A 27,953-nucleotide genomic window follows, 5' to 3' on the forward strand; every position below is an offset into this window, starting at 1 on the left:
ACTTCCTTTTCCTCTTGCTGCGTTCCTACTCTGTCCCCCGGGTGGGGATGGTACGTCCCACCCTCCTCGCATTGCCGCCCCTCCTCCCCTCCCGGTGCCTCGGTACGGCCGCCATCTTAGCACGTCAGGTTGGGGGAAAGAGCCAAACCTTGGCTTTGGGGGGCCCGGACGGGAACCCCTTTCAGTGGTACACAGCGAAACCTACCCATCCCCGTTCCCCTCCCCGCTCCGCCGCAGGGCTTTGAGGTGTGCGGCAACCAGCTCGGCTCGGTCCGGCTCCCGTCAGGCCCGGGGAGGAGGGCGGGCGAGGCGGCCGCTGCCTCCCCGGGACGGGCGGTACCATCTAGGCGGGGAGGACACGGCCTGGTGACGGCGGGACGGCACCGCCCGGGGGCGGGGTGCGGAACGGCACGGCCGGCTCTCTGGGGCGGGGCCCCCGGGCCGGGAGGGGCGGAGCGTGGGGCGGACGGAACCACCGGGGCGGGGTGGAGAGGTAACGGGACGGGCGCGACCATGGCGCGGTGAGAGAGCGGGGGTGGGGATCGGTCCGGGGGAGGCCTGGGGCCGCTAGGTTGTGCGCGGTCTCCGCCGCCCCCCCTTTCGCCGCCGCCGCCGCCGCCGCCCCGGGCATGTCGTCCAACTGCACCAGCACCACGGCGGTGGCGGTGGCGCCGCTGAGCGCCAGCAAGACCAAGACCAAGAAGAAGCATTTCGTGTGCCAGAAAGTGAAGCTATTCCGAGCCAGCGAGCCGATCCTCAGCGTCCTGATGTGGGGGGTGAACCACACGGTAACCAGCTCCCCCGCGCGCGCCCCTCCGAGCGCTGCCCCGCGCGCTCCCACGCCCCCTGCAGCCCTGGGCCCTCGCCCCGCGGGCCCTGCCAGTGACGCCTGCAACCCTTTGCCAAGCCGCTTGCACGCCCACCCCACCCTTGCACGTCGTCCCGGCCGAGTGTGCATTCTCCGCGCGCCACGCGAGGCCTGGTGTCTCCGTGGTACGCCGTCGCCTCCTCCCCCGCCCTCCAGACCCTCTTGCTTCCTGCGTCTGGTATCCTCGCTTCGGGCAGCCCCTGAAGTGCAGGGGGAAGGCCTGGGTGCGGTGGAATAGCTTTCATCCCCGTGCCCTCTCTTCTCCGCTCACCCTGTTTGCTGCACTGTTTGCTCTCTTGTTCCTTATAACAGCCTGCTAGCTCACTGTCCAGTGAATGAGGCTGGTGGCATTGGCCTCCCTGAATATTCCTCTATTTCTGGTCATTTTGGTTAGTGTGGCTGCAAAGTTTCCCACCCTCCAGGCCTCCTTACCCCCGAGTGTGGATATTCTCCCTGGATTTCCTTTTTTTCTTCTTCTTGAACAAGATAGTTGTACCAGTTGGAGAAGCACAGGCTTCCTTGACTGCTCCTCCTAACCACAGACACTTTATCAGAGTCTCCCTGGGTTAAGGAGAAGAGGGAATGTAACCATTTCAGAGAAGGGGAGGCCTGATTGTAAGGACTATTCATAGTAGAAATAATGTGTCTTCCTGTGTTCTCCCATGGTGTTTGCCTCAAAGACTTTGACTTCCCATTTGTTGAACTCTATTTCGTGTGGTCCTGAAGGGGTGATAATGGGTAGTGATTAAGATGAGTGAGAGGTTCCCTGGATCCTTGGAATGCTTTGGGATTGTCCAGCAGCCCCTGCCAGGAAGTCGGAATTCCAGCACAGTGTTTGAGCTGGATGACTTTGTTCACGTGCTGTTTGTTTAGGATCCTTCTTTCTCTTCCAACCACTTGTGCCTTGCTTCTGCCCATTTCATTGTCTGAGAGTCCCTACACCAGAAATGAGCAGAGGAAGTAAAAGGACCTGAAAATACAACTTCACCAAAAAAGTTTGGAGTGAGGAAGATGAACCTAATGGCTTTGAGTGGCTTGAGTTTTCCATGGATTTTAGCCTCCCCTGACTTTTCTGAACACTTGAAATTGCCCACAAGACCAAATAATGACAAGGAGCCCAGGGCCAGCAAGACTTTTCACTTAGCTTTGGTAGACATACCTTTGGCTGGATATCGGTGTACCATAATCTGAGAGAGCTTTTAGGTCTTTACATCTAATGTAGAAAAGCACACGTGAAGCCTTTGTTGGTTTCTTGATCATGGGCTTTTTACTGTTTTCAGTGTCATCACTAGGGTTAGTGAGGGTCTTGGCCAAGGTAGGGAATACCACTCATGTAAGCCCCAGACCTGTAGGAGCTGCTTTGGACCACTAGTCCAACAGAATTTGCTCTTCCTGCTTCCTCTTGCCTCAAGGGTCATCAGACAATTTTGCAAAGAAAACCGGGTCATCAGAATATGAACTCTGTGTCCCTGCCTGGAAGTCAGTCCATGATTTTGTTCTGCAGTCTGCTTCTCACTAGAAGGCATCCTGTCTGTATAGTGAACTGACTGGTTGGAGAGTCAGGAGTGGTGCAGCTAGCTGGAAGGGACCATGGGTCCCTTGTTTTACAGTGAAGAGATGACAGCCCCAGGTAGAGGATTAACTTGTTTGTAGTCACATCCAAAGATGCAGCTCTTTGTCCAGCACTGTGGGGCTGTGTTCACCAATGGTGGTGTTGAGTGGCAAGCCTCATTTTCTTTGGCTCCACTTCCCTGTCCCACCTCTCAGTCAAGTCCCAAGACAGATGGGAATTATGGCCTTAGTAGAGAACCTGAATGTATGTTCACGTGTGTGAGCCTGTGCATGCCAGTTCCTGGGAGTGTGTGGTGCCTGCTCTCCTGATAGGCAAGCAGTGGACCTGCCCAGGTGTGGGCATCAGATGGAAGCCTCTGCCTGAGAGATGGATGGGAATCTATGATTCCGGCTCTTGTCATGGCTTATTGGATGAGACGTTCATCTTCTTTTTTAAGTTTGTTTGAGGGCTAGCTGCAAAAGCATTGACTTGAAGCAGGACCCATGCTTCTGGGCATAATGAACCAGTGCCTCAGGGGAAATGCACAGAGTACCACTGCCCTGGACAGGCTGAGCTTCGGAGGGCAGTTCGTCCCAAGTTTTATTGCTTCATTTTGGTCTGCAATAAGATCTAGTACTTCGATGTCCCCATCTGGGAAGTGGAGACATCTCCCCAGAAGAAGAGTGTAAAATCTTGCAACTTTTAGGGAGTCATGACCACTCTGTTCTTGGTGGATTGCTACCGTTCCTTGGGGGTTACTTTCCCTCAAATGCCCACTGTTGTTAACTTTTTGAAATTTAAGAAGGTTTCAGATATCACCTTTTCTTTGATCTTTTTAGTTTCTTACCCATTTAGGGATTTGGCTGTGGTTGTTGTTTTTAGGTGCTGTCAAGTTGATTTCAACTCATAGTGACTCCATGTGACAAAGTAGACTGCCCCATAGGATTTTCTTGGCTGCAGTCTTTGCAGAAACAGATTGCCAGGTCTTTCTCCCACAGAACTGCTGGGTGGGTTTGAACCGCCAACCTTTTGGTTAGCAGCCAGGTACTTAACCATCTGCACCACAAGGGCTTCTTCAGACCCTGGTAGTCTATGGCTGATGGTATATGTGTTTTGAAAAATATGTGGATATATCCTTACCTGCAGCAAAGGCCAGCTACTTGTTCATGAGGTAGTTATTTTACTTCTAGGTGGAAAAAAAGAAGCATTTGAGCTCAGTGTTGTCATAAGAGCCCCTTTTGTGGACAACAGATGTAGTCCATGGACTTCGTGGAGGAAGCACCCCAATAACCAAACTCGTTGCCGTCAAGTTGATTCCGACTCATACTGACCCAATGGGACAAAGTAGAACTGCCCCATAGGGTTTCCAAGGAGCAGCTGGTAGATTCCAACTGCCAGTCTTTTAGTTAGCAGCTGAGCTCTTAACCACTGCCTGCACCACCAGGGCTCCTGTGGAGGAGGAATGTGTAGGAAACTAGGAAAGAAATCAGAATGCTTTGAACCTGTCATGGGAGAGCTTGTAAAGAGAGAAAACTGCCGTTCTAGGTAATGAAATACAGTTCAGAGGATCTGGAGTTAGGGAAGAGATGGCCTTAGAGAGGAGAATGGAGACTAGGGATGACAGACCAGGCTTGATACCTGTGGGCCATTTTAGGAGCAGTCGATGGTAACTCTATGTTTAACCATCTGAGGAACTGCCAGGCTGTCTTTCAAAGCGGAAGTACCATTTTACATTTCCACCAGCAGTGTATGAGGGTTCTGTTTTCTCCACATCCTCACCAACACTTATTACCCAGTGCCGTCAAGATGATTCCGACTCATAGCTACTGTCTATCTATTTTATTATGGCCATGAGTTAGAATGGGCTTGGCAGCTGGCCAAGTGGTTGTGAAGTGGTATCTCATTGTGATTTTGATTTGCATTTCCTTGATAGCTGGTAGTGTTGAGAATCTTTTCATGTGCTTATTGGCCATTTGTATATTTTCCTTGGAGAATTGTCTATTCAAATCCTTTGCCCATTTTTAATTGGGTTATTTACCTTATTATTATTGAATTTTAACTGTTCTTTGTATATTCTAGATACAAGTCCCTTATCAGATATATAATTTCCAAATATTTTATCCCATTCTGTGGATGTCTTTTTTACTTTCTTGATGGTATCTTTGGAAGCATAAAAGTTTTTAATTTTGATCAAGTCCCATTTACCTATTTTTTTCTTTTGTCACTTACGCTTTTCGTGTCGTATCTAAGAAGGTTCTGCCTAACCCAAGATTGTGAAGATTTACTCCTACGTTTTCATCTAAGAGTTTTATAGTTGTAGCTTTTATATTTAGGTCTGTAATCCATTTTGAGTTAATTTTTGTGTATGGTGTGAGGACCAAATTCATTCTTAAATCTTCTTCCAAATCCTCTCCTACGTTCCGCCCCCATTCTGTCCATTTTTTTTTACTTAAGGCAGACCCAGAACTTCCTTACCTACCTCTTTCTCTTACTCCGCTGCTTGAAGAATCTTTAGTAAACATTGCTGTTCTAGTAAGGCCGATGGATGAATTTGTCCTTCAGCAGGCCTTCCTATCTCTCAGAGAACAATGGGACTCAGACAGGAGGAGAAGGAAAACCAAGGTGTAAAAAGGAGGAATACACACGGGGTGGATTTGTTGGCACCTATGGCTTTCTGTTCTTTCACTTTTCCCCTCTGGAAAAGTTTCAGGTCTTGGTTGGAGCTCCTTGGTCTCACGAGTGTATTTCCCATCATGTTTTCTGAGGGTAGCACGTGACCAATGATCACTAGTGGCGACCAGCCCGTGATGGAGCTGCTGCTGTCCGAAGCCCCGGACATGCCGGGAAGGCTGCATGTGCAGCCTGTGCTTTCTGGCTAACAGTTCCTGGGAAGGTCACACGGGGAAGTAGAGGCTTCTGGAATCAGATATTCACCAGACTAGAACTAGCGACTGACTTTTCATCTCCAGTAGGGTAGGCACAGAGTGAACTCTGCCCCTGTGTTGTTCCTCACTCAGCTTGTTTAGCTTCTTCATTATTCATGCCGATGATGCATGCAGTTAATCGTGTGGATAATCCAAAAAGTACTTATGTGATACAGAAGACTTACCTGCCTGATACGTTGTGCTTAGCCTGATATTCCAACGAGTTTACATTCCACAAGTGCACTTCTGTTGAAGGTGAAAGAGATTGGCCCAGAAAAGTGCTAGATAATAAAGGAAAGGCAAATCTTCCAGCCACGACCTTTCATGCTTCAGAACTTTTAGTCACTCCCATTTGTTTACCACACAAAGCCCATTCTTCACTTCTTCCCATTTAAGACTCTACAGCCTCATAGATGACTTTTCTTCTTGCCCTCTCCTCCAGACCATGAGCCTTGGCACACTCACAGCAGCTTTGCTGTCTCTTTTCTTTGTTTATCCTAGTGTGTTATTTGTCCTTTGATCCCCAGCTTCCTCCTTTTTTCCATCCACCCCCCCATCCAGCTTTTATTGAGCAGCTACTTTGTGCCAGTCATTGTCATTGTGCTAGAGACATAAAAATAGGTATGATAGAGTCTCTTCCTTCTGGGGACTCACCACCTAGTGGAGAAGTCAGATAATATAAATAAGTCATTACCCAAGTGAAGATGATACTTGAAAGTAAAGCTGTGTAATGTAAAAATGTGTAATTAATTCAACCTGCAAGAGACAGGGACACTCTTACAGAGGTGTGTCATTCAGCCAGGTCTTAGATGATTCTCTTAGTTTTTCTCTTTTATTCCTGCTGCCACAGTCTATCACCTGGACTATTGTAATGGCTCCATAAATGATATCTTTGCCCCTTCCAATCCTTGCTGGATTTTGATTGGTACAGAATTACCTTTCTGTATCACCCATCTGATCATGTGAATTCCCAGCTTAAAATTTGAGAGGGCTCCCCATTTCCTACATAGTCAAGTCCAAACTTCTCATACAGTAGACCAACCTAAATTCACATCCAGACTCTGCTACTTAGTAGTAGTATGGTTTTGGAGTAGTAATTTTTTTTCTCTGAGCTTCGTTTTTATTTTCTATAAAATGGGCATGAGACTTTCCTTGCAGGATTATTAGGATAGAGGAAAAATGGAAAGCATGACCTCAGTCAGGGTAGCTATCCAGAGGAAGGGTTGCACAGCATGGGATAAAGAGCCAAAGTTTGGGCACCAGACAGGCCTGGGATCAAATCCTGGTTCTGCACATACTGAATGTGTGACCTCAGGCAAGGTACCCAGCTTCTCTGAACCTCTTTTGCAAAATCAGATTAATATAACTATTGTAAGTTTTAGAAATAATAGCACAGAATAGAATATACATAATACATATGATATATAATAATATACTATAAAGCATCGACCATTTAGAGGCAGTCAATAAATAGAAGTGGCTGTTATTTATTAATATTTATAATACGTGAGGCCATCTACCTATCTTTGCAGTATTACCTCCCTCCACTCCCCGTTAACCTCTGTCTTACCCTGCCATCCTCCCTCCCCTCAACGCTAACCATTCCTAAAATGGGCATTATGCTTTTAAACTCTGAGACTTGATTCTGAACGTTTCTACAGCCTGGAATACCCTTCCCCACATCTGTTTGAGAGCTGCCATCCTAGGCCTTATTCATCTATATTTATCTGTAGTTTCCTCTAGCATCCAACTTGCTCACTCCCACACCCAGGCAGAAGCAATCATTTTTTAATCAGTTTTTCCACCTTCCTTTATATGGAAACTCAATTATAGTACTCATCACGTTGTACTGGAGTTATTTGTTGTCTGTTTTCCCAGCCAAATGTAGACTATGTCATTTTGTTGTTTCATTCCCAGCTTCTAGCACAGTACTGGCGTAAGATAAGGTCCTCATTACATTGAGTAGAAGTAAATAGAAGTTTGGCAGAGTAGGGCTTCGAACTGAACTGGTTCATTCCAGTTTGAGCCCCTGCTGAGAATTTGCATTTCCACGCTATATATAATGAATCAGAATCTACATTTTAACAACGTGATTTTTTTTTGAGGGGGTGAAAATCTTTATTTGCTTATATTTTAGGTATTGTTTTTACTTGGAAAACACACACACGAAGTAAAAATTGACACAATCCCATCATTTTTTTTTTTTTTTTTTTGGTGAAAAATTCTCCTCTCTACCCCTCCAGTTTCATCTTCTATAGGATCCCTATGAGTCGGAATTGACTCAATGGCAACAGGTCTTTTTTTTTTTTGGTTTTATGGCAAGGGTTGGCAAACCACAGCCTGAAGGGCAAATTCAGCCCGCTGCCTGTTTTTGTACAGCCCGTGAACTAAAAATGTTAATTGCATTTTTAAATAGTTGAAAAAGGATGATCCTTATGTATAACAGATTTTGAGAACCACTGCTGTACTAGTGGTTCCCAGAGCTGGTCCCTAACCGGTAACAATCGCATCACCTAGGAACTTGTTAGAAGTGCTTGAACCATTTCAAGGCCCTGTGGCAGAGTCTGAGCGAGATCATGAAAGACCTTGAATGCCAGGCAAAGGAGTTAAAACTTTATGCTGAGCTTGGTGAGGAGCCATGAAAGAATTTTAAGCAGGAGTGCAACATGATCCTGTTATAGATTCTTCCAGTGTCATTGGGTGCACTGTTTCTCGCTTGATGTGTGAGGCCCTTGGGAATCTGATGGACCATGCTAACCTTACCCTTCTTGGAAGCTCTGCTGTTGTTGATGTCTGTATCCCTGTATTCTCACTTACCTGTACACTGCTTTGACTTGGAGCTTCACTGTGTCATGGTTTGCCTCATCTCCCTGATAAGGGTGTAAGCCTCCTATTTCTTTTGTGTGTGTAACACTTTCCGCCTTGAGTCTTCCTCCTCCCATACACATACCTAACACAGAATAGAGCACATAGTAGGTATTTCAGTAAGTACTTGTTCAATTGAAATCAAATAGAGCTCTCTGGAGTTATAAAACACAACTAAAAAGCCATGCAGCTAAGCCCTAGAATGATCTCCATGTTGCCTAATAGAAATGAGGGATAAATTCATGAGTTTATCTAATTCAGATATGTATTTTCCAAGTGAGAAGTGTCCTGCCATTGGGCTGCATAATTAAGAATAGAGGTGAGATGAGCACTAAAAGCTGACCAACTTCCAGCCATTCACCTTGTGCTGCACCAGGGCTTACAGAGGGTGAATGCAGAGGGCATTCCTGAATAGGCCCTGTTAGAACAATTCATTCTGGCAGTTGGCCCCTCTCAAGCTGGTGCTGTAGTGTCTTCTAGTTCCCCCAGTGGCAAGACATGACTTTGGTACCAAGTCTGGATTTTGGGCTAACCCAGAATGGGTTTGTAGCAGATACTGTAACACTCCAGTATACAACCTTACGCTTTGAGCCCTGAACCTCTTTGTCCCTATTTCCCTTTAACTCTCAGAGCCAGGCTTGATATGCCAGGAAAAAGGAAGTGGGACAGCTACAATGAATTATTTCTGTTGGCAGGGAAAGGAGGAAGTGGAATGGTTTCCTCCATAGGCACCAATGTAACAATCAGGTTCTCTTGTGAGCACCCCCTGGAATGGGAACTGGCATGCTGACTTCCCCCACACCTTCCCCCCACCTTGCTTTTTCAGCTGTTGGGAGAGTTTGGCCAATGGAAAGCATCATAGCCCTGGATGTGGGAATATTTTAAATCAACTTTATTGAGAAATAGTTTACATCCAATAAAATGCACACATTTTAAGTGTACAGTTTGATGAGTTTTGACAAATGTATCCACCCATGTAACAATCACCCTAGTCAACATAAAGAACATTTCTGTCACCCTAGAATGTTCTCTGATGTCCCTTTACAATGATTTCCCCCACTCCAGCCCAACCCAGACAATCTCTTACTTGATTTCTCTTATGTAGATTCCTAGTCTGGAATTTCATACAAATGGAATCATATGATATATACTCTTTTGTCTGTGCCAGTCTGTTTTTGCCAGCACTTTGAGTCTCTGCCCCATTGCCAACTTATAATACCACCCACTGCCCCCCTTCCTACACACACACACACACACACACTCCTGCCCCTTCCTTACACACACACACACACACACACACACACTCCTACCCCTTCCTTAATTTCCCCATGAAGAAGGTATGGTTCTTCAAGCTCCATTACTACATTAACATGGATGTCCTCCATCCTCCCACATTTCTAAAGAAAAAAGGTTTGGAGCATAAAAGCGGCAGCAAATTAAATGCCGTTTCCCCCATTGATGCTCCTGGAGGAGTCCTAACGGCTCTAGGTTATTCCCTTTCTGCCACATGGGGCCTCACTGAGATAACAGGATTTGCAAGGAAAGTATTTGGGAGACACAAGGGTGTGCTCTCCTGCCCCCATCCATTAAGTCAGGGCTAAGATTTCCTTTCTAAATCCTGGATGCATTAGTGGCAACTGGGTTGAGGGTCAAATGTCAAATACTCTGCTGCTATGGGAGAGGACATCTGTGGCTAATCAGACCGCTAATTGGCTAAAATGGGGATGGGGAAGAGCAGGGTTCACCCTGTCAGCTCTGCACCAATGGGAAGCCAGCTCCCCGAAGGGAGATGAAAGACAATGAGGAGGTTTGTTTGCAGCCAGGGCAAGGCATGGTGCCCGACTCCCCCAGCTCAGCATACGGCAGGACATGAACGTCGAGAAGTGGCCCTGCTTGCATCAGGAGAGTCAGAGTGAGCCAGTGTCAGACGTCTACCTCTTCTCCCCACATCAAATTCAGTCCTTTACTTTGAAGATGAGAGTTACACACCCACACATACTATTCAGCCTTTTTTGCTGCCCCAAGCTGATTTCTTAAATGACCTGCAATTTGTATACAGACAGTCAGGGAGTCCTGGATTAATACCAACTTAGGTAGGGTGATGTTTATTCATCCGTTTATGACTCCATTTGATAATTTATTACTTGCCATATGCAAATCATGGTGCCAAGCACAGTAAACCCAGTGCCCTTCAGTCGATTCCGACTCATAGCGACCCTATAGGATGGAGTAGAACTGCCCCATAGAGCTTCCAAGGAGCACCTGGCGGATTCGAACTGCTGACCCTTTGGTTAGCAGCCGTAGCACTTAACCACTACGCCACCAAGCACAGTGGAGCTCCTCAAATCAGATCATCTTTGCTTTACGAAGATCAGAAATACAGTCTTGCTTGCTTTGTAGTCTAGAAGGGGTATGAGACTTACTAACTACAATATGAGGGAGGCTGTGAGGTGGCCAAAGGATGGATACAAACAATGCTTCAGGAGTTCCAAGATGGGAAAGAGCACTTATGGTCTAGAAAATTGTGGAAGGCTTCATGGAAGAGGTACCTTTTGAGCTGCACCTGATCAGGTAGGGAGAATTTAAATAGGTAGAGATGAGGTTGGGGACTTTCTTAAGAGACCAGCAGAAATAAAGACAAGGAGAGAATTTATGGATGTGTTTTTGGCATGATGGTGGCATTTATATTGTATCCCTCTTAAAAAAAACGTCTCCCTGAGGCAAGCAGCCCCCTGGCTGAGAACCTCACATTCCTCTTGATTTGCAGATCAATGAGCTGAGCAATGTCCCTGTCCCTGTCATGCTAATGCCAGATGACTTCAAAGCCTACAGCAAGATCAAGGTGGACAATCATCTCTTCAATAAGTAAGTTGCCTGCTGAGTGGGCTCAGGTTTTGTGGGCAGTTCTTTCCCTCAGCCAGAGAGCTTCTTTAGCCCCCTCTGTGGTGGTGGTGGTAGGGGGTGCAAACAAGCACTTGGCAGGGTGTGAGAGCAACACACCTGGATCACAGAGCTGATGAACTGGCTGGGAGAATGGATTCGTTATGGGGCTCTATCCCTGGCTTTGTCTTGTCATCTCACTCCTTTATCAGCCTACCTTCAGTGTCCCTTGGGGCATGTGTCTGGGTCCAGTGTAGTTGATCTCGGGTCAGCTCAGGTAGAACAGAGCTGCCCAGGAGCTGAGGTATCTAGTATGAGGCTGGCAGCAGTGGTCTTATCTTGATCTCAGTCTGAGGCAGGAAGCTGCCAGGCATGTTCCTGGTTTGAGATGCAGCCAAGCTGCTATTTTCTCCAGATTGAACACCAGGCCAAGCCTGGTGCCCAAGTGCACTATCAAGAGTAACTTTGCCTGTTTGTGGTTTCTTGGCTGAACACCAGTGTCTGGAAGTTGTCACAGACTTTGTTGTAGATGTTCTGGTAGCCATCTTACCTGGCACAGTTTGGGGGCCTGCTCTAGACCCTTTCTAGGCCTTGCTGTGGGTCACCTGAGGAATCATTTGCTGCTCATACCCTCCTCCTTTCTGCATTTGAATCCTGGTTCCACTCCCCATTGTCCCATTGTTACCACCTGTCACCCAACCATTCCCAGACTGTTAGCCTGGAGAAGCCTGATTCAAGAACATCTCTTAGCAGCTTCTCTCTGCCATAAAGATAGAAGCTGTCTACCTCTGTAGCTGCCACCTGCTAACTGGCCGCCCATGGAAGGAGAAGCAAACCTTGACTCAGAGGCAGGAAAGGAGGTTGTTCTGTCCAGAGGTCAGGGTTACAGAAGTGGGCGTTATGCCACTGCCACTTGCGGGATCTGGGGCCTCTTGTGAAGTTCCACCACGTTAACATCGTGGCCTAAAGCAGGCATGCAACCTCTGATTTACTTTTCCCTTTCTTTATTCCTTTTGTCCTTTCAACAAATGCTTTTTGCTATTTATTAGACTACAATGCTGTTTACTAGGAGACAATGGTAAATAAGGCAATTAGACGCCAGCCTTCATGAGAAGCCATTCCTTTTCATTTCCTTGAAGTCTATCATCCTAGGGCCAGAGGGACATATTCTGAAAGTGAGTCCCTAACCAGAGTGGCAGTTGTAAAGATGAAGGACTTGGAGGAGCCGTCACTTCAAGGTGATTCCCTCCTATGAGTCTGCAGATTGGCTAAAGAGGTGAAAGAGTGGAGATTGGTGCCAGCACCCAGCAAACAAGGCTTTGTGAAAAGATGGGATCCCAGTCAATTGACTGAGGACCTTGTCAGTGTAAAACACCCTCTTCCTGTATCCCAGTGGAAGCCAAGGACAGGGCTTCTTGGATGTAACCATTGTCAGGATGTTTTGATAGGAATATCCCTGGAGGAGAGGGACCCTTTGATGAGAAAAGTCTTTTCTGTTAGCAACCAGGCTGGTATGAGCAGATGTTCATAGGCAGCCCCCTACCTGTAGCAAGTTATAGTGCTGTGGGGTGGGGGCTCACTTCCTGAGGGGTAAGGCTTTTTTTTTCTTTAATGTAAATTTTATTGAATGCCAACATACACACATAGAAAAGTCCACAAATCATAAGTATACAACTGGATTAATTTTACAAAGTGAACATACACATATATAAACCAGTTGTCGTGAAGTTGGTTCTAATTCATGGTGACCCTGTGTGTGTCAAAGAACTGTGCTCCATAGAGTGTTCAGTGGCTGTGACCTTTCAAAAGTAGATCGCCTTTCTCCCGAGGAGCCTCTTGGTAGATTCAAACCACTAATTTTGTAGTTAGTAGCTGAGCGCTTAATGGTTTGTGCCACCCAGGATTCCAAAGTAAACACAGCAGGTGTAAATTTTTTAAAACTCTGACATGCTTCAGCAGCTCCTGGAGTGTTTGATAAAAATGTAGCTTGCCAGGGTTTCTGGGGCCTAGAAACCTATGTTGTGGGCTTTTCAGATCCAGGTGATCTGTGGCCCATACCAAGAATTAGGATGAGCTAGGAGAGGTTCACAAAGACATTTCTCTGCTTTTCCCTAGGGAGAACCTCCCCAGTCGCTTTAAGTTTAAGGAGTACTGTCCCATGGTGTTCCGAAATCTCCGGGAGAGGTTTGGGATTGATGATCAGGACTATCAGGTATGGGGTGTCTTGGCAAAACCGGAGGGGCTAGGGAGTGGGATGGGGCCAGGAAGCCAGAGGACAGGTAGGAAGAAGAAGTATCTGCTGTTCTTGGGCCGTGCCTTCTTGTCACTGTCAGCTCCAGCCCCAGGGAGTCTTCCCCAGTACATGGTGGGCTTTCGGAGGGGCAGAGGCCTCAGAAGTGCCTCCTAGGCTCAGGCTCCTCTCTCTGGGAGGGCGAGCAGGGGGAGGGAGAGGGGCTGCGGAAGCCACTGCAATGTAGTCTGACATTCCCAGTCTAGGCTGAAGAACCTTCTCGTTCGTAGTTTGACTTAAAAGAGAGAAAATTGTTGCCAGCGAGAGATGAGGCCTCTTAAAGCAGATAAGACAGATTAGAAAAGGAAGACTTCAAGGGTAGTGTAACCCCTTGCCAGGTATGAGTGTCATCTCCTGAACTTGTCCCCTGTCCTGGTGGTGGGAGGTGGGGTAGGCATGCCAGAACAGCTGTCCCCTACTGGGGATGATGATGACATAAGACTCTGGGTTGATAGAGTCAGAGGCCATTGGTTTATTGAATGGGATCAATCCCAGTATTCTGGAAATTATAATCTCACTCATAGTTCGCGGTTTCTGTTACTTCTCCACTTAGCACCTCTTCTTGGACCTTCTTCCTCTGGTATATGGCTTGGTGGCAAAGGTGGGAGAGCTTTCCACTTCACCTGTATAGCACTAAGAAATATAGCTGACTTGCAGTTGTCTGTGGGAAAAAAGAAGTGCAGAGCCTAGAGAAATCTAAAATTGATGCCCGAATCTTTTTAAATACTGTAATTCCTCCCACACCACTCCCAGTAAGCCTTTGACAAAGTAGTTTACAAGAAGCAGAAGGGACCTGGGCTAAAAGTCTCCCTCCCTCTCTCCTCCACTCAGGAGGACCTACACGCAAAGGTATTTGTCCTTGTCCTGAAGATGGGAATGTGAGGAGACGAGAAGATGCCAGGGGCTTGAACGATTAGGAATGTCTTTGTCTAAGAGATATTGGGAGGTCCCTCCAGTCTCCTCTGTAGGACCAAACCCTAAACTAGACCATGACCTGATTGAAGCCTGAGGTCTTCTGAAGACTTCTTGCCATTGTTGCAACCCCAGGTTGCTTGGACGTCTTCCTTTCTCCATGTTTACTTCCCTTCCACTTGCCAGTTTAACCATATCTTCTCAGTGCCCGCGCTCTGACTCTAATAGCTTGTGAGCAGATGACTGTGCTCAGCTCTTCAGTGGGGCCGGGGAGGATGGTGTTAAGGGAGAGGACACTGCTCTTGAGCCACCAGTGACTTAAAGAGTTAGAAAATGCTACCTGGAAGTAAGACAGGGCTAGAACTATACTTGTCAACTGGGCTTGCAGCATGTAAGTCTTACTGGTAGAAGGGCGAGGCTGGGACAGAGAGACACTCATTCACATTGCCTACTCAACATTCTTTTTGGGGAACACCGTGTTTGGGAAAAAGGGGCGTGTTCCTTTAATTTAGTGCCTTTGTGAAGAACTCCCAGAGGCCCTCCCCACTTCAGACTTTAGTTTCCCCTGGGAAGGTAGTGCTTCCTCCTCCACCAGGTTTCATGAGGAGACATTAGGAGAAGGATTTAGAAAGAGCAGGATCCTAAGGAAGCAATGGGGAGAGGGCTTGGAGAGGAGGCATTTCTGTGAGCAGAGCTCCATGTGTGTTTTCTTGGGAGTGGGGACATCTGGGATCTCTCCCACTGCTTTGCTTCCCAAAGGTCTTCTCCTGGCGTCTGCGGGATGAACACATCCCTTTGGTTTACTCACACCTTCCCCCACCCTCCCTCTCGAGGCTTCTACTGCTCTCTGATCCTAATAGAAATGGAGCCTTGAGGAGGAGCAGGGACAGAACCAGAAGAGCTCCCCAGAACTGCCTCATAACCCTGCACTGACAAACCCCAGGCTGAGTTGAGGGGAAGGTATCTGCAGAGATGAGGCTCAACTTCCTTCTCCTTTTCCAGCATCAGGGCCTATATAGGGAAAAGAGATGTTTGTGTCTGTTGCTTCTTTTATGCTAGGTCTTTTAAGTACTCCCTAAGGTTCATCTTTGTCACCCAAGGGACTGGGGAAATCAGCCCCTCGTGCCTCCTTGTGTTCCAGATGAGGACGCTTAGGGGTGGAGATGTTAAATGGCTCACCGGGGTCATAGTGCATGTGAAGGTCAGGAATGGAATCCAGTCCCTTAACATCTTGGGCAGAGTTTTAGCTCGTAGGGCAGCTCCCTGGGATCAGAATGAAAGCAAACTGGTTCACATCCCAGTCTAGGATTAGGAGCATGTGGTAAAGAACAGCTCTTGCCACTCTCGAGGAAGACTTGTGGAGGGATGTGAACTTCCCATGAGAAAAAGGGTAGATGAGGTCCCATCTGAGAGTCCTGTCTCAGTACCATTGGTTTTAAAGCAATCCTGCCTGTAAGAGAAGACTCAGAATAAGTCAGCACCCTTGTTCCCCTCCCAAGACCAGTCTGCTTTTGTCTTGGTCCCTCAGAATTCAGTGACACGCAGCGCCCCCATCAACAGTGACAGCCAGGGCCGATGTGGCACGCGTTTCCTCACCACCTATGACCGGCGCTTTGTTATCAAGACTGTGTCAAGTGAGGATGTGGCTGAGATGCACAACATCCTAAAGAAATACCACCAGGTATGGTGAGTCCCAAGCCTGGGCAGTAGAGTGGACGGGCAGGAAAAGGGCGAAGAGAGCCCCAGATGGAGCTTCTTAGAGAGGGATTTGATTTTTCCTGATAACCAAGCAGTTGGCCTTCCCCTGGCATCTTATTTCTACGAGGTGAAATGCCTACCTTTCAAAAAAGGAGAAAGGAAACCACATTGCTGATTCAGCCCCAGCTGAACAGCTGTTCCCTTGTCAGAGTTGGGATGTTTTCACACTCTGGCACCTGCCTCATTCCTTCTAAAGGAGGTCCTGTCAGCTCGGCAGGTTCGCTTCTTTTCCCCTTACTTCTCTCCACTCATCTGGAACCCGTACAGGAGGAAAGCAGGCAGTGGTGTGGCACCATCTGAATGCCTGTTCTAAGCCTGCTCTGGGTCTTCAAAGAAAGCTGGCTCATTTCTGGGGCACCTGAGAAGTGGTGAGGGGAACTTCTGGTGTCTTGAGACTTACTGCGGAAAGCCCTGGCGTGTGGCATGGGTGGGAGCTTTTAGTGTGGAGCCATTCCATTTTCCCAGACTGCTGCATCACATCCTTGCCCCTGCGTCGCCTTGCTGCCTTTGGCTTGTCCATAGCAGACCCAGCAGGGGAGAAGAAAGGCCTGGATCAATTGATTTTCCTGTGGTCAAATCCTATTTCAAACAGAATCGTAGATGGAATCCCAATAATATGAAACCAGAGGGGCTCTGCACCACTTGCTCAGCTCACTTCTCACTCTGCCAGGCCAACTGGGGTGAAGGGGGTGGCTCTTACCCATTGTATCTCTAGGGAACCCCTGTGTTTCAGGCTGGGTTCTTTAGAGCAAAACCAATAAAGCGTGTATATATAAATAGAGAAATTTATTTTAAGGAAATGGCTCACACAGCTGTGGAGGCTGCTAAGTCCCAAATCTGTGGGTCAAGCATTAGGCTGGAGGCTTCTCCTGACTCACATGGTTACAGGGGCTCACAGACCCAAAATTGGTAGGTCAGGCAGAAGGCTGCTAGCTCACAGGGTTGCAGGAGCTGGTGAATCCCACAATCTGCAGGTCAGGCAGCAGGCTGCTGGCTTGTGTCCCAAGAACCAGAGGTCAGAGGATGACAAGATGGATGCAGGATCGAGAGTGAGCAAGCTTTGCCAGAATATCCATATATATTGGATGCAGACCACACCCTCAAGGAAATTCCCCTTATATCAGACCATGCAATGGAGGGTAATTACATAACACTGGGAATCACGGCCTACCCAAGTTGACACATAACTTTAACCGCTGTATCCTGTTATGCCATAGAACCCACTTTCAAAACCATTAGTCTAGAAGTTGGCATTTCAGGGAGCCAGGGAGTATTTTAGACTAGGGAGAGCCTGTCCATCCCAGGCACCTTCATGTGTTCCTTAGCGTTCCTTCTTCTCTTTCCGTTCTAGTTCATAGTGGAGTGTCATGGCAACACCCTTTTGCCACAGTTCCTGGGCATGTACCGCCTGACTGTGGACGGTGTGGAGACCTACATGGTAGTCACGAGGAACGTGTTCAGCCATCGGCTCACTGTACACCGCAAGTATGACCTCAAGGTAAAAGGCCTGGGGTTTCCCAGCTCTGTGACTTCCCTCCACCTGGGGTTTGCAGGGGCCACTACTCCAGCTCCCACATAATTGGGAGGGCCATAGTGTTGTTTTGGGATGGACAGGTGACTCTCGAGTTGATATGCCTATTTTCTGTGGACCAAAGGCTGTTTGAAGTCCAGATGATGGTGACAAGAGGTTACTTAAACCCTAAATGTACCATGTTTATGTAACAGTTACTGCACCTCAGCTCCTGTCAGAGGGATGAGCATGTGGAGGGCAGCAGTATGGGGCCAGGCTGTGCTGATGCATGCTGGCATCTGCCCAGGCCTCTGTCAACTGACAGCACAAGTGTGTTTCTGGGCACCAAGAAGGACACACTTTGACTTGTGAACCACGGCGCTCCATTGCCATTGAACTCAAGACCTGGCTTCTGAGCTGCTTTCCCCTCACTCTCTTCCCCCTTGTGTTCTGTGCTACAGCTGTGTGGGTTTCCTGTCTGCTGCTGCAGTGCTCCTGTTCCTTCTTCTCTTCCCCGAGATTTTCACACATGCTTGTTTTTTCTGCCTGGAATGTTTTCTTTCCCAGCCTTGCCCTTCTCCAAGCTACCTTCCCCATCCTCGCCTCCCTGTCATGTAATTACTTCCTACTAACCCTTCTGAGCTCAGCTCGAATATCATTTCTTCCAGGAGGTAGTCCCAGGCCATTGCCGCTCCCCAGTCCAGACCAGGTCCCCGTGTTATCCGCCGCCAGGCTGTCCTAGTTACCTAGTGCTGCAGTAGCAGAAATGGCACAGATGGGGGGCTTTAACAAACAGAGATTTATTTTCTCACAGTTTAGGAGGCTAGAAGCCCGAATTCAGGGCACTGGCTCTGGGGGAAGGTCCTTGTCTCTTTTCAGCTTCTGTTCCTTGGTTCCTTGACGATCTTGATGTGGCATGTATCTTCCCCTCCTCCGCTTGTGCTTGCTTGCTTCTGTGTCTAATCTGCTCCTTTCGAATCTCAAAAGTGATTGGCTTAAGATACAACCTATACCAATATGGCCTCATTAACATAACAAAGAAAACCTTATTCCCAAATGAGATCACCCCTACATGTGTAGGGGTTAAGATTCCAACATATTTTGTGGGGGACACAAACACAGGGTATCCAGTCTTCTTCCTTGTGCTGCTTACCAGTTGCCATCAAGTTGATTCTGACTCATAGTGACCCATGTATGTCAGAGTAGAACTGTGCTCCCTAGGGTTTTCAGTGGTTGATTTTTCAGAAGTAGATTGCCAGGCCTTTCTTCCAAGGCACCTCTGAGTGGACTTGAACCACCAACCTTTCAGTTAGCAGCTGAGCACATTGATTGTTTGCACCACCCAGGGACTCTCTTGTAATGCTTAGCACCTTTGTAATGAATTAATTGTGTGACTACTGTTTAATATCTGGCTCCCTTGTTAGAAGGAAGGTTCCCTAAGGACAGGGACAGTGTCTCCAGTGCTGTCCTGTTTCCTGAGCACCTAACATGTATCTTGTACATAGTCAGAGTGCTCTCAGTGCTCTGTGATTGAGTAAATGGACAAGTTGCTGCCTCATGGCCCTTGTAGGAATCTAACCAGCCTGCTAACTTGACTAGCTGGCTCACCTCAAAGACTAGCATTTGTTTTCTCAATCAGTGGAATTTGCTTCAGCTACACTTTTCCTAGGAGCCCTGATGATGCAGTGGTTAAGTGCTACTGCTAACCCAAAGGTCCGCGGTTTGAACCCACCAGCCACTTCATGGTAGAAGGATGTGACAGTCTGTTTCTCTAAAGATTTACAGCCTTGGAAACCCTCTGGGGTGGTTCTACCCTGTCCCCTAAGAGTTGGAATTGACTCGATGGAAATGGGTTTACATTGAGGTACTTCTCCTAATGGCTCTTATTCCTTTCAGGGTTCTACTGTTGCCAGAGAAGCGAGTGACAAGGAGAAGGTATGCTGGAATCTCTGCTGATCGTCTGGAATGGGTTGCTTGAAACCAGAAACACCTTCTGTTGGCCATTCTGTCGCTTCCCTACCTCAGCCCCTAGCCCAGCTCCCCCAGACATGTGACCTGTCACCATGAAATCCTCTGTCACCAAGCACCTTCCTGTCCTCATCCTATGCCTAGGCTTTGGTTTCCAGCCGTTTACCTTTGCCCTCGCTAGGCTCTTCTTAGTGCTGAAGGGATGGTAGATAATTTCTATTTCATAGTCCATCTGAGTCAGCTGGTGGCTGCCTGAGCCCTGCATTAGTCCAGGCTCAGCAGGAAAGAAGCCTTTGGTCAGTCCACAGTGTCTGGTGTATGCCATGTATTTGCCTTCCTTGCCTCCCCAGAGCCTGGGACTGTAGCCTTCTGTGCTGAACTGTTGTTGATTTGGCAGGTTGAGCATCTGTGTGCTAAAGACCCTTCCCCTTCCTCCACCGTTGCCCCCAGCAGAAGACTCCCTGGGGTGAATGAGCCAGGCCTACCCAGGCTAACACTGCTATTGCTCTCCCAGGCCAAGGACTTGCCAACATTCAAAGACAATGACTTCCTTAACGAAGGGCAGAAGCTACATGTGGGAGAGGAGAGTAAAAAGAACTTCCTGGAGAAACTGAAACGGGATGTCGAGGTACTGACTAAGCGTCGTTTTCACTGTGGTTGGGCAGGGCCCCCTCTTGTACTCAGAGCAGGAGTCCCTTTAACCTTAAGAAAAATTGAATTCATTCCTTTCCAGAAGTGTGGACAAAACGAAGGGTTGTAATCTGGGCAGTGCGAGTACTTATTTGTGCCTAAAGCTAGTGCAAATGAGCATCCCATTTTAGGGACGCAGTTTGTGCCAGTAGAACCTTTGTAATTCAATTTGGGAAACTTTTTCCTCACTTCTATAATAATCCATCCCAAAGTCTTCAAATTCCCCTTCTAGCTCACCTTGTAGTGGTGTCCCTACAGTGGAGGGGTCATCAGACCATTGGAGCGGCAGGTCAACAGCCATTAAGATCAACTAACCAGGCCAGAGCATTGGTCCAAAATCCTGTTGTGAACCAGCCAGCCAGCCACTGTCAGCCACGTGCCAGGCGTTTGGCCCTGGACATAAACTAGTCAAGTTGGAGTACAGGTTGGCCATTTCAATCCAGTATCAGTCCCACACTCTTTGCTCTTCTCCAAGTCACGGAATCCCAAATGAAGGGACCTGAGACACCATGTGCTCACAGCACCCACTAGATAGCTGAGAACTCGGGGGCTCTGCAAGGGGAAGTCATACAGTGCCAGGAAGGGTCCAGCCTTCTCCCCCCGCCCCGCACAGCCTATTTTGACTTTCAAGGAAGGGCTTAAGAATGTTGGTTGGCTCTGGCTGTCATTCTTATGTGCTGTTCTGTATCCCCTCATTTTTATCCTGATTGATAAGGAAGCTGAATTGCATAGTTTTTCAAACTTTGACTGTGACCCTGGTAAGAAGTACAGTTTACCTTGCAACTCAATACACATATACACGTAACTGAAACACTATCTACCCTTCATGTGATGCACTTTGATATTTTTTTTTCTCTTCTATAATATTTACTAGAGGGTCGCTATGAGTCGGCACAGACTCGACAGCAGTAGGTTTATAGACTCAGCCAATTCAGTTGGGTTTAGAACTCATAATGGGTTGAGATTCGTGTTTGAGAGACTGCTATGTTGCATCCATCTCTCCAGCCTCTTCTGCAGTGTAACACTCCATTATTTGTTTCCTCAGACTTTCCGTGGCTTCTCCTGATTCCAGGCCTTTATGGGCTGCTCTCTCTTCCTACCTCTACTCCTGACTTGTTCCTTCTCCTCTTCCTCCTCAACTCTTTTTCTTAGGGAGGCCTTTTCTCAGTGCCTATTGTAAAAAAAAAAAAAAAAAAAAAAAAATTGTCATGTCCCATAGCTCCTTCCCTTGTTGAATAACTGTCTTCCCCATTAGACATTGAGCTCACTGAGGGCAGAGACTCTCGTGTCTTATTCTCTGTTGTATCTCAGAACTGTGTGTAGAACTGAGTGGAAAGGAATGTCCCTTCCCCCTTTCTAGGTGACACTCAGCTGTCCCACGTAACTTCTTTTCATCTTTCCTTCCCGCTCCTCCCCTAGTTCCTGGCCCAGCTGAAGATCATGGACTACAGCCTGCTGGTGGGCATTCATGACGTGGACCGGGCAGAGCAGGAAGAGATGGAGGTGGAAGAGCGGGCAGAGGATGAGGAGTGTGAGAATGATGGGGTGGGCAGCAACCTGCTCTGCTCCTATGGCACACCTCCGGATAGTCCTGGCAACCTCCTCAGCTTTCCCCGGTTCTTTGGCCCTGGGGAATTTGACCCCTCTGTTGATGTCTATGCCATGAAGAGCCATGAAAGTAAGTAGGAGCCTGTGCCTGCCCTAACCACCCTAGTCCCCATCCCACCTCCTTCAGGCCTATTTCTTTAACAGTGCCTTTGGGTGTCTGGTCTCTACCCATGGCTGAATTTGGCCTCATTCTACCTCCAGACTCCCTTATTGGGTCCCTACCAGTAACTCTCTTTTCTGGAGTTCCCTCCCCCCTTGGCCTGTCTTAGATGATGAGGCCTGGTAACTGCTATGGTTCAGGGGATGGACAAAACCTTATATAAATGCTATCATATCAACCCCACAGGGTAGCTGTGAAGATCAAGTAAGAGCTTTGAAAGCTCCTGAGAAGGGCCCAGTTGGTCATTCCTTTTCTCGGATCCAGAATTACAGGGACGGATCTAGATTTCATATCTGAGGTGTAATGGGTGTGGCCCACACTACTTTCTGCCCTTCTCCTTGGCACCCCTTCCTCCTCTCCTGCTCCCCGCTCCCTCCAGGTGCCCCCAAGAAGGAGGTCTATTTCATGGCCATCATCGATATCCTCACACCGTATGATGCAAAGAAGAAAGCTGCACATGCTGCCAAAACCGTGAAACATGGGGTGAGCTCTCCTGTCTTTGTCCAGGGTGCCTCAGTCCTTCAGGCAGGCTGGTCCAGGTCTCCTGTCTAAGGAAACACTCCCCTCACCCCCTCCTCCCCAGGCAGAGAACAGGAAGAGCAGCCTGCCTGTGTCGCTTTGTGTTATCTGCTGTCCTACACCCCACCCCCTCCCTGCCAGTGATATGCCCAACTTGTTTTTCCCCCAGTTCTCTGGCCCTTGGGGCCCTGAGCCCGCCAGTTCCTTTCCCCAGGGTTGCTAGGCACATTGTGCATCTTGTTGAGCGGCCAGTAATAGCTTTGTTTACGTGCCCACACTGCTCCTTGCAGGCCCGTTTCCCCATGGACTTCAGTCTAGGGTTCCTCAGACAGGGGTCCCCACAGAGATGCAGATCCTCCACCGCCTCCCCACTGCCTCTCCCCTACTTCTGTGGCTGCGGGCCTGGGGTTGTGAATCAGGCGAGTGAGGCCAGAGCAATTCTGAGACATGTGAACCACCTCCTGAGGTGTCCTGCCCAGGCTGGAGAGGAGTATTCAGTTCTTATGCCTACGCTGTGTGGCAGATACCCAGGCTTCTACCAGATGTTTCCTGACTGGGGCCAAGGAACTTGACCTGAATCGATCCCTTGTGTGTTACAGGCGGGGGCTGAGATCTCGACTGTGAACCCTGAGCAGTACTCCAAACGCTTCAACGAGTTCATGTCCAACATCCTGACGTAGTTATCTTCTACCTTCAGCCAGAGCCAGAGAGCTGAATGTGGGGTCGGGGATCGGGAGAGGGTGTATTTGTGCTAGATGAGAGGGTGGGGAGCCAGAGTGGGGGGAAGGGGAGGGCTTTAGCAGTGGGGCTGCAGCCTGGGACACTGAAAGAGACACTAGCTGGGGGGAGGGGGGCATGCTATTGTGTGCACATGCTCACAGGATGTAACTTTGCTTTCTGATCACCCTTGAATTTTTTTTTTTTTTTTCCCTATTTGACCCAGCTTAAAAAGGATTCCCTTTTTATTACTAAGATACCTTGGGGCTAGAGATGGTTTTGTGGGTTTACTTGGGTTTTGTTTCTACAATTTTGTTGCTCCAGGTTTGCTATTTATAATGATGTGTGTCATCACCCTATATGCCCTTTCCACCCTTGCTCAGCTCAGTTCCTGTCAATTAAAGAGGCGCCCCACAGACCCAGCACCAAGGGCCCTCTCAGAGCAAAGTTCTCTCTGACGCTGGAGAGGAGAGGAGGTCAGACATCTCAGCCCTGCTGCATTTGAACTTGTCTAGGTTAACGTTTTAATTTTATGGAGTATTGTGCACAACTTCCTCTACCTTTCCACCTTGGATACAAGTGAAATGTTATATTATTTCTCCATCTAAATGCTATCCTCCTGAAGGAACATTCTAGGTCCACATCAGGCATCTTGAATCAGAATCAGAGATCTCAGAGGAGAGCAAGTTCACCCACATGGGGTGGTAAAGGATGGGGAAGCTGCTGGCTTCTCGGACAGCTGGTTCTCAGAGAACCCCATGATCATCACCCAAGCCCCTGGGCTCTTGCGGCCCCTGGAGTTCAGATGTCCTCTCTCTAAAGTCAGACTCCCACTGGGTCAAGAAGAACTAGAAAGCACCTTGGATATTATAGGACGCTGGTGTGTTAATGGTGATTTCCCCTTGGGAAAATCCTGAAGCCGTTGGGTATCCATGAGGCCTGTGCCCTCCGTCCATTTACTTCCTCTGACCTCCTCCCAGGCACCCTCACTTGTGTGTGAGCTTTTAGCAGGGGCAGAGCTCTGACCACCCAGAGTGTCCTTTGCAGAGATACCTCCTCAAGCCCCATAGCTACCACATAAGACATCTGGCTCCCTGTGCCTATGGTTTGTCACCTGGATGGTTACAGAGTCCCGGAACTCCTAAGGTCAGCCAGTGAGGAGTGGTGTCCCTTCTCCTTGGGGGAGTGTAGCACCCAAGCCTGAAGTTGCTTCTGAGTCCCCAGGAAATCCAGTCTGAAGGTTTGATGTGGGGTTTGACTTGGCCCCAGACTTTCAGCAGGTTTGCTACCCACTGGCTGCTTCAGGAGGAGTGGCATCCTGCAGGTTCTTTCAGGGTATCTACCTACCTTCAGAGCCTGCTGCCCGGGCCCTCAGAATTGAGCTCTGTGTGTCATTCTGTGATGTCATCAGAGCAATCTGGCCTGGCAAGGAATGAAAAAGGCCCTGTTGGCTCTGCATTGGGGAGGTACATTCCTGCATCTTCTCACCCCGAGCCAGGAACTGGATATTTGGGGCGAGATAACGGTAAAACTTGTAGATATCCCAGAGATGCAAAGATGGTTTGTGGAATCATGAGTGGATGGATTGGTTTCCTGTGGCTCCCTCCAAACCTGACCAGGTTGAGCTTCCAGAGCAGGAACCAGCACTGTCTCTGTGCCGTACCTTTGGGAGCCTTCCCATAGCATCTAGGTCAGGAAAGAATGGAGACAGCATTCTTGGACTCCACTGGGGCTGCCAGATGGGTTGGGGACTCTTCTGGAAGAGGCAGATGGGGTCAAACCACTGCCCTGGCCCTACACATGGCTGTAGGAAGCTCTGAACATACGCAGCAAGACCACTAAGTGACTTGGGGAAGAACCTGGAACCAAGTGGATCATGGAGAAAACAAATTCGACTTAGGAAAGGGATTGCGTAGGAATACTCTTTGGACTTGATTTTCCCACCCCATAATCAAGAATGAAAATTTGGGTCTGCTCCTAGTCAGGCTCAGTATCTCCAAAGCTTGGAAGGCTGCCCTCCAGCAGCCTCCACAGCCTTGGGCTCCCACCAGTTCTCTGCATTTGGTCTGCTGATCATGTTGCCATAATATGTAAGAAAAGTGTAACGCAATCTTACCATTTAAAACAACTACCAGGTATCTAACTTGTTTAACATTGAGTTCTTGGTTTTTTTTTGTATATTGTTTACATTTTGAGAGGTAGCATTCTGTTCCAAGTGCTGTTTTTGTTGTTCTGACTGTATTGTTGATTGGGTCAAAACATTGAGCTATGGTTTAGTGGATTTTTAAAAAAAGTCATTCACCTTTTTCACTCTGTGCTGTATTCAAGACCTTGGGTTTGGCCTTCTAATTCCTTTGGCATTCAGATCTTGAAAAGCTATTTATCTTAGTTTATACAAGTTTTTTTTCTTTTTCTTCCTTTTATAATGATATTCTATTTGGTTTGCAATCTGAACGTAGAGAAAGCAAACTTATCCCCCAAGGTTTTGTCTCCCCCAGTCTTTTCTCCTTGAGCATCCCACCATTCCCTTCCTGTAAAATGCTTCTGAGGGCAAGTGGCTATCCTCAGTGTCACTCCTTGGGGCCGTGAAGAACAGCTAAGAGTGCTGCAACATCCCAGGATCATTCGAGGTCTCTCGACAACAGAGGTGTAAGAACAGGACGTGGCTGATTGGCTACGTCCTGGATGGGATAAGACAAGGATTCCTCTCCTCCTTTCTCACTGTACCCAAGGAATAGCATCTAGTCACGACTTCCCCCATTCCCATCCCTCTCTGAAAGCCTGCAGCTGAGAAAACTATAGTTTCCCAGCCAAAGTTAGGCATTCTCTGAAAACTCCTCCGAAAACCACTAGATGAAGGCCTCTGGCCCTTCTTCCTGTTAACCACTGAGTCTTTGTGTTCCCCAGTACACACTCCTTCTCTGTGCCTGGTGATTTGGGGGTTCCAGGCCATGCTGGGAAGCAGCAGTTCCAGGAGCACAGAGTGAAGCCACGCTCAGTCTCTCCTTATCTAGCTCAGGGGTTACTGGTCTGTGGCAGTTGCCACGAGTCGCCCCTGGGGCTTTCCTCAGTGGCACTCTTTAAGTTCCCACCACAGGCAGCTCTTCCTCTTTCTCTTCCAACTTCACTTTCTTTCTTGCCTGTGCTTGAGGCCTCAAACAGTCCCTGGTAGTGCTCAGGGTATGAGACTAGACTCCTGCCCTACTTTCCCCTCTTCACAGTCTGCCAGGGCCTATCCTGGGGAGGTGGACCAAAGACCCAGGACTTTCTCAGTAGCCACTCCCACCCCCCAATTGTGTTTTCATCAACTCAAGTTGGAAGAGGGAAAGAACTTGAGCACCTCCCCGCACCCCTCTTCTCACCCCAGCACTTGAGTACTCAGATGTTGGGGGCTGGAAGGGACAGTGTATTTAAATAACCAGTTGGAGCCCTGGCCTTAGACCTATGGCTCCCCCCAAGTCTAAAGAGCTCACCTCTTTCTGGCAGCAATGTGGGGAGATGGGTCTGGCTTGGCACAGGATCAAAGGGCACACAGTACTCAAGACAGCTGTCCAACAACTGCCCCCAGGTCTACCAGCTGTTCTGCAGGGAGCAGTGCAGGCCCTAGCCTTCCTTGGAGATGTACCGCTTATGAATAGTGCCCCCTAGGGGAAGGGGAGACTAGGTGTCCTTCCAGGGGCTGTGCTGAGATCCCAGGAAGGAGGCTCAGGAGGAAACTTCTAGAGGAGCCCCTTCTTGCTCAGAGCCATTTTGTGAGGTGGGAACCAGCAACCTTTAGGGGGAGGCCTGGTGCTGTTCAGCACACCTTAGCAGCAAGTCGGATCATTGCAATCAAAAATGTGAATGAAGTTTAGATCAACTTTTGGGGGAGCAGGATATACCCTGCCACATGTGTGTGACTTCTCAATTTCCCACTGCAATCCATTTTTTAAATAGGAATTTTCAGCCCTTTGTGTTTGTCTAATGTCTGCTCGGAACAGTTCGAGACCCCGTTACTGTTTTAAAAATGCATGCATGTTAAGATGAATCTCCAACCCGAGGAAAAAATAAAACTCAAAAAGCTTTGTGTATATCTATTACGTGTAAGTCCTTTGCAAAGGAGCCCTTTTTTTTTTTTTCCAGAATGAAATTTTGGTCCCGGTTTTCAGAGGCAGCTTGGGCTAAAGCAGTGTATGGCTTGAGTTCGGAGGAAGAATGTGGTCAGTGACATCCCAGTTTCATTTATAAACATTTGAGAACCACTACGCTAATACAAACTTTCCAGGTTGTATGCTGGAATCATTTGGTGAACTTTAGAAAAGACAGATGTCCAGGCCCCTAATAGGCCATTTAAGTCAGAATCTCAAAGGATGGGATCAAGGCATCAGTAGAAGCTCCCCCAGGTGATTTGTCTGCAAGCAGTTAAGAAACAGTGATTGAAAAGAAAATAATTTGTGGGACCTTGGTCATATTTCTACTTGAACAATAAAGAGACTCAGGGGTTTTCCACTACAGTTCAGTAAAAAGGATTCTAGGCCTTGGAGTCAAACAGGCCAGAGATTTCTATCTTTGTTCTACCACTTATTAAAGTGGCCCTGGGTAAGTCATTTTACAGTCTCACTTTTCACATCTGTGAACAAGGATAATGCCAGCTACACCCCAAGTTGTTACAATGATTAAGTTCTAGTATGTGTGAGACACTCTGCGCAGTTCCTAGCACACGGCAGGCATCCAGCAAGTGACTGGTCGATTA

General features: G+C 48.1%; 1 protein-coding gene across 1 annotated transcript; it reads left to right on the forward strand.

Annotated features, from left to right (window-relative positions):
- Positions 1 to 576: 576 nt before the first annotated feature.
- On the forward strand, positions 577 to 27,951 carry PIP4K2B (phosphatidylinositol-5-phosphate 4-kinase type 2 beta). The gene is made up of 10 exons (XM_010594382.3): positions 577 to 788; positions 10,977 to 11,074; positions 13,205 to 13,301; positions 15,820 to 15,972; positions 17,401 to 17,547; positions 19,456 to 19,494; positions 20,042 to 20,155; positions 21,637 to 21,895; positions 22,365 to 22,468; positions 23,104 to 27,951. Exons 1-10 carry the CDS (start codon positions 630 to 632, stop codon positions 23,182 to 23,184), a joined length of 1,251 nt encoding a protein of 416 aa, XP_010592684.2. The 5' UTR covers positions 577 to 629; the 3' UTR covers positions 23,185 to 27,951.
- The last annotated feature ends 2 nt before the right edge of the window (positions 27,952 to 27,953 follow it).

This window comes from Loxodonta africana, chromosome 18 (genome assembly GCF_030014295.1).
Source record: "Loxodonta africana isolate mLoxAfr1 chromosome 18, mLoxAfr1.hap2, whole genome shotgun sequence".
NCBI classification, from domain to species: domain Eukaryota; kingdom Metazoa; phylum Chordata; class Mammalia; order Proboscidea; family Elephantidae; genus Loxodonta; species Loxodonta africana.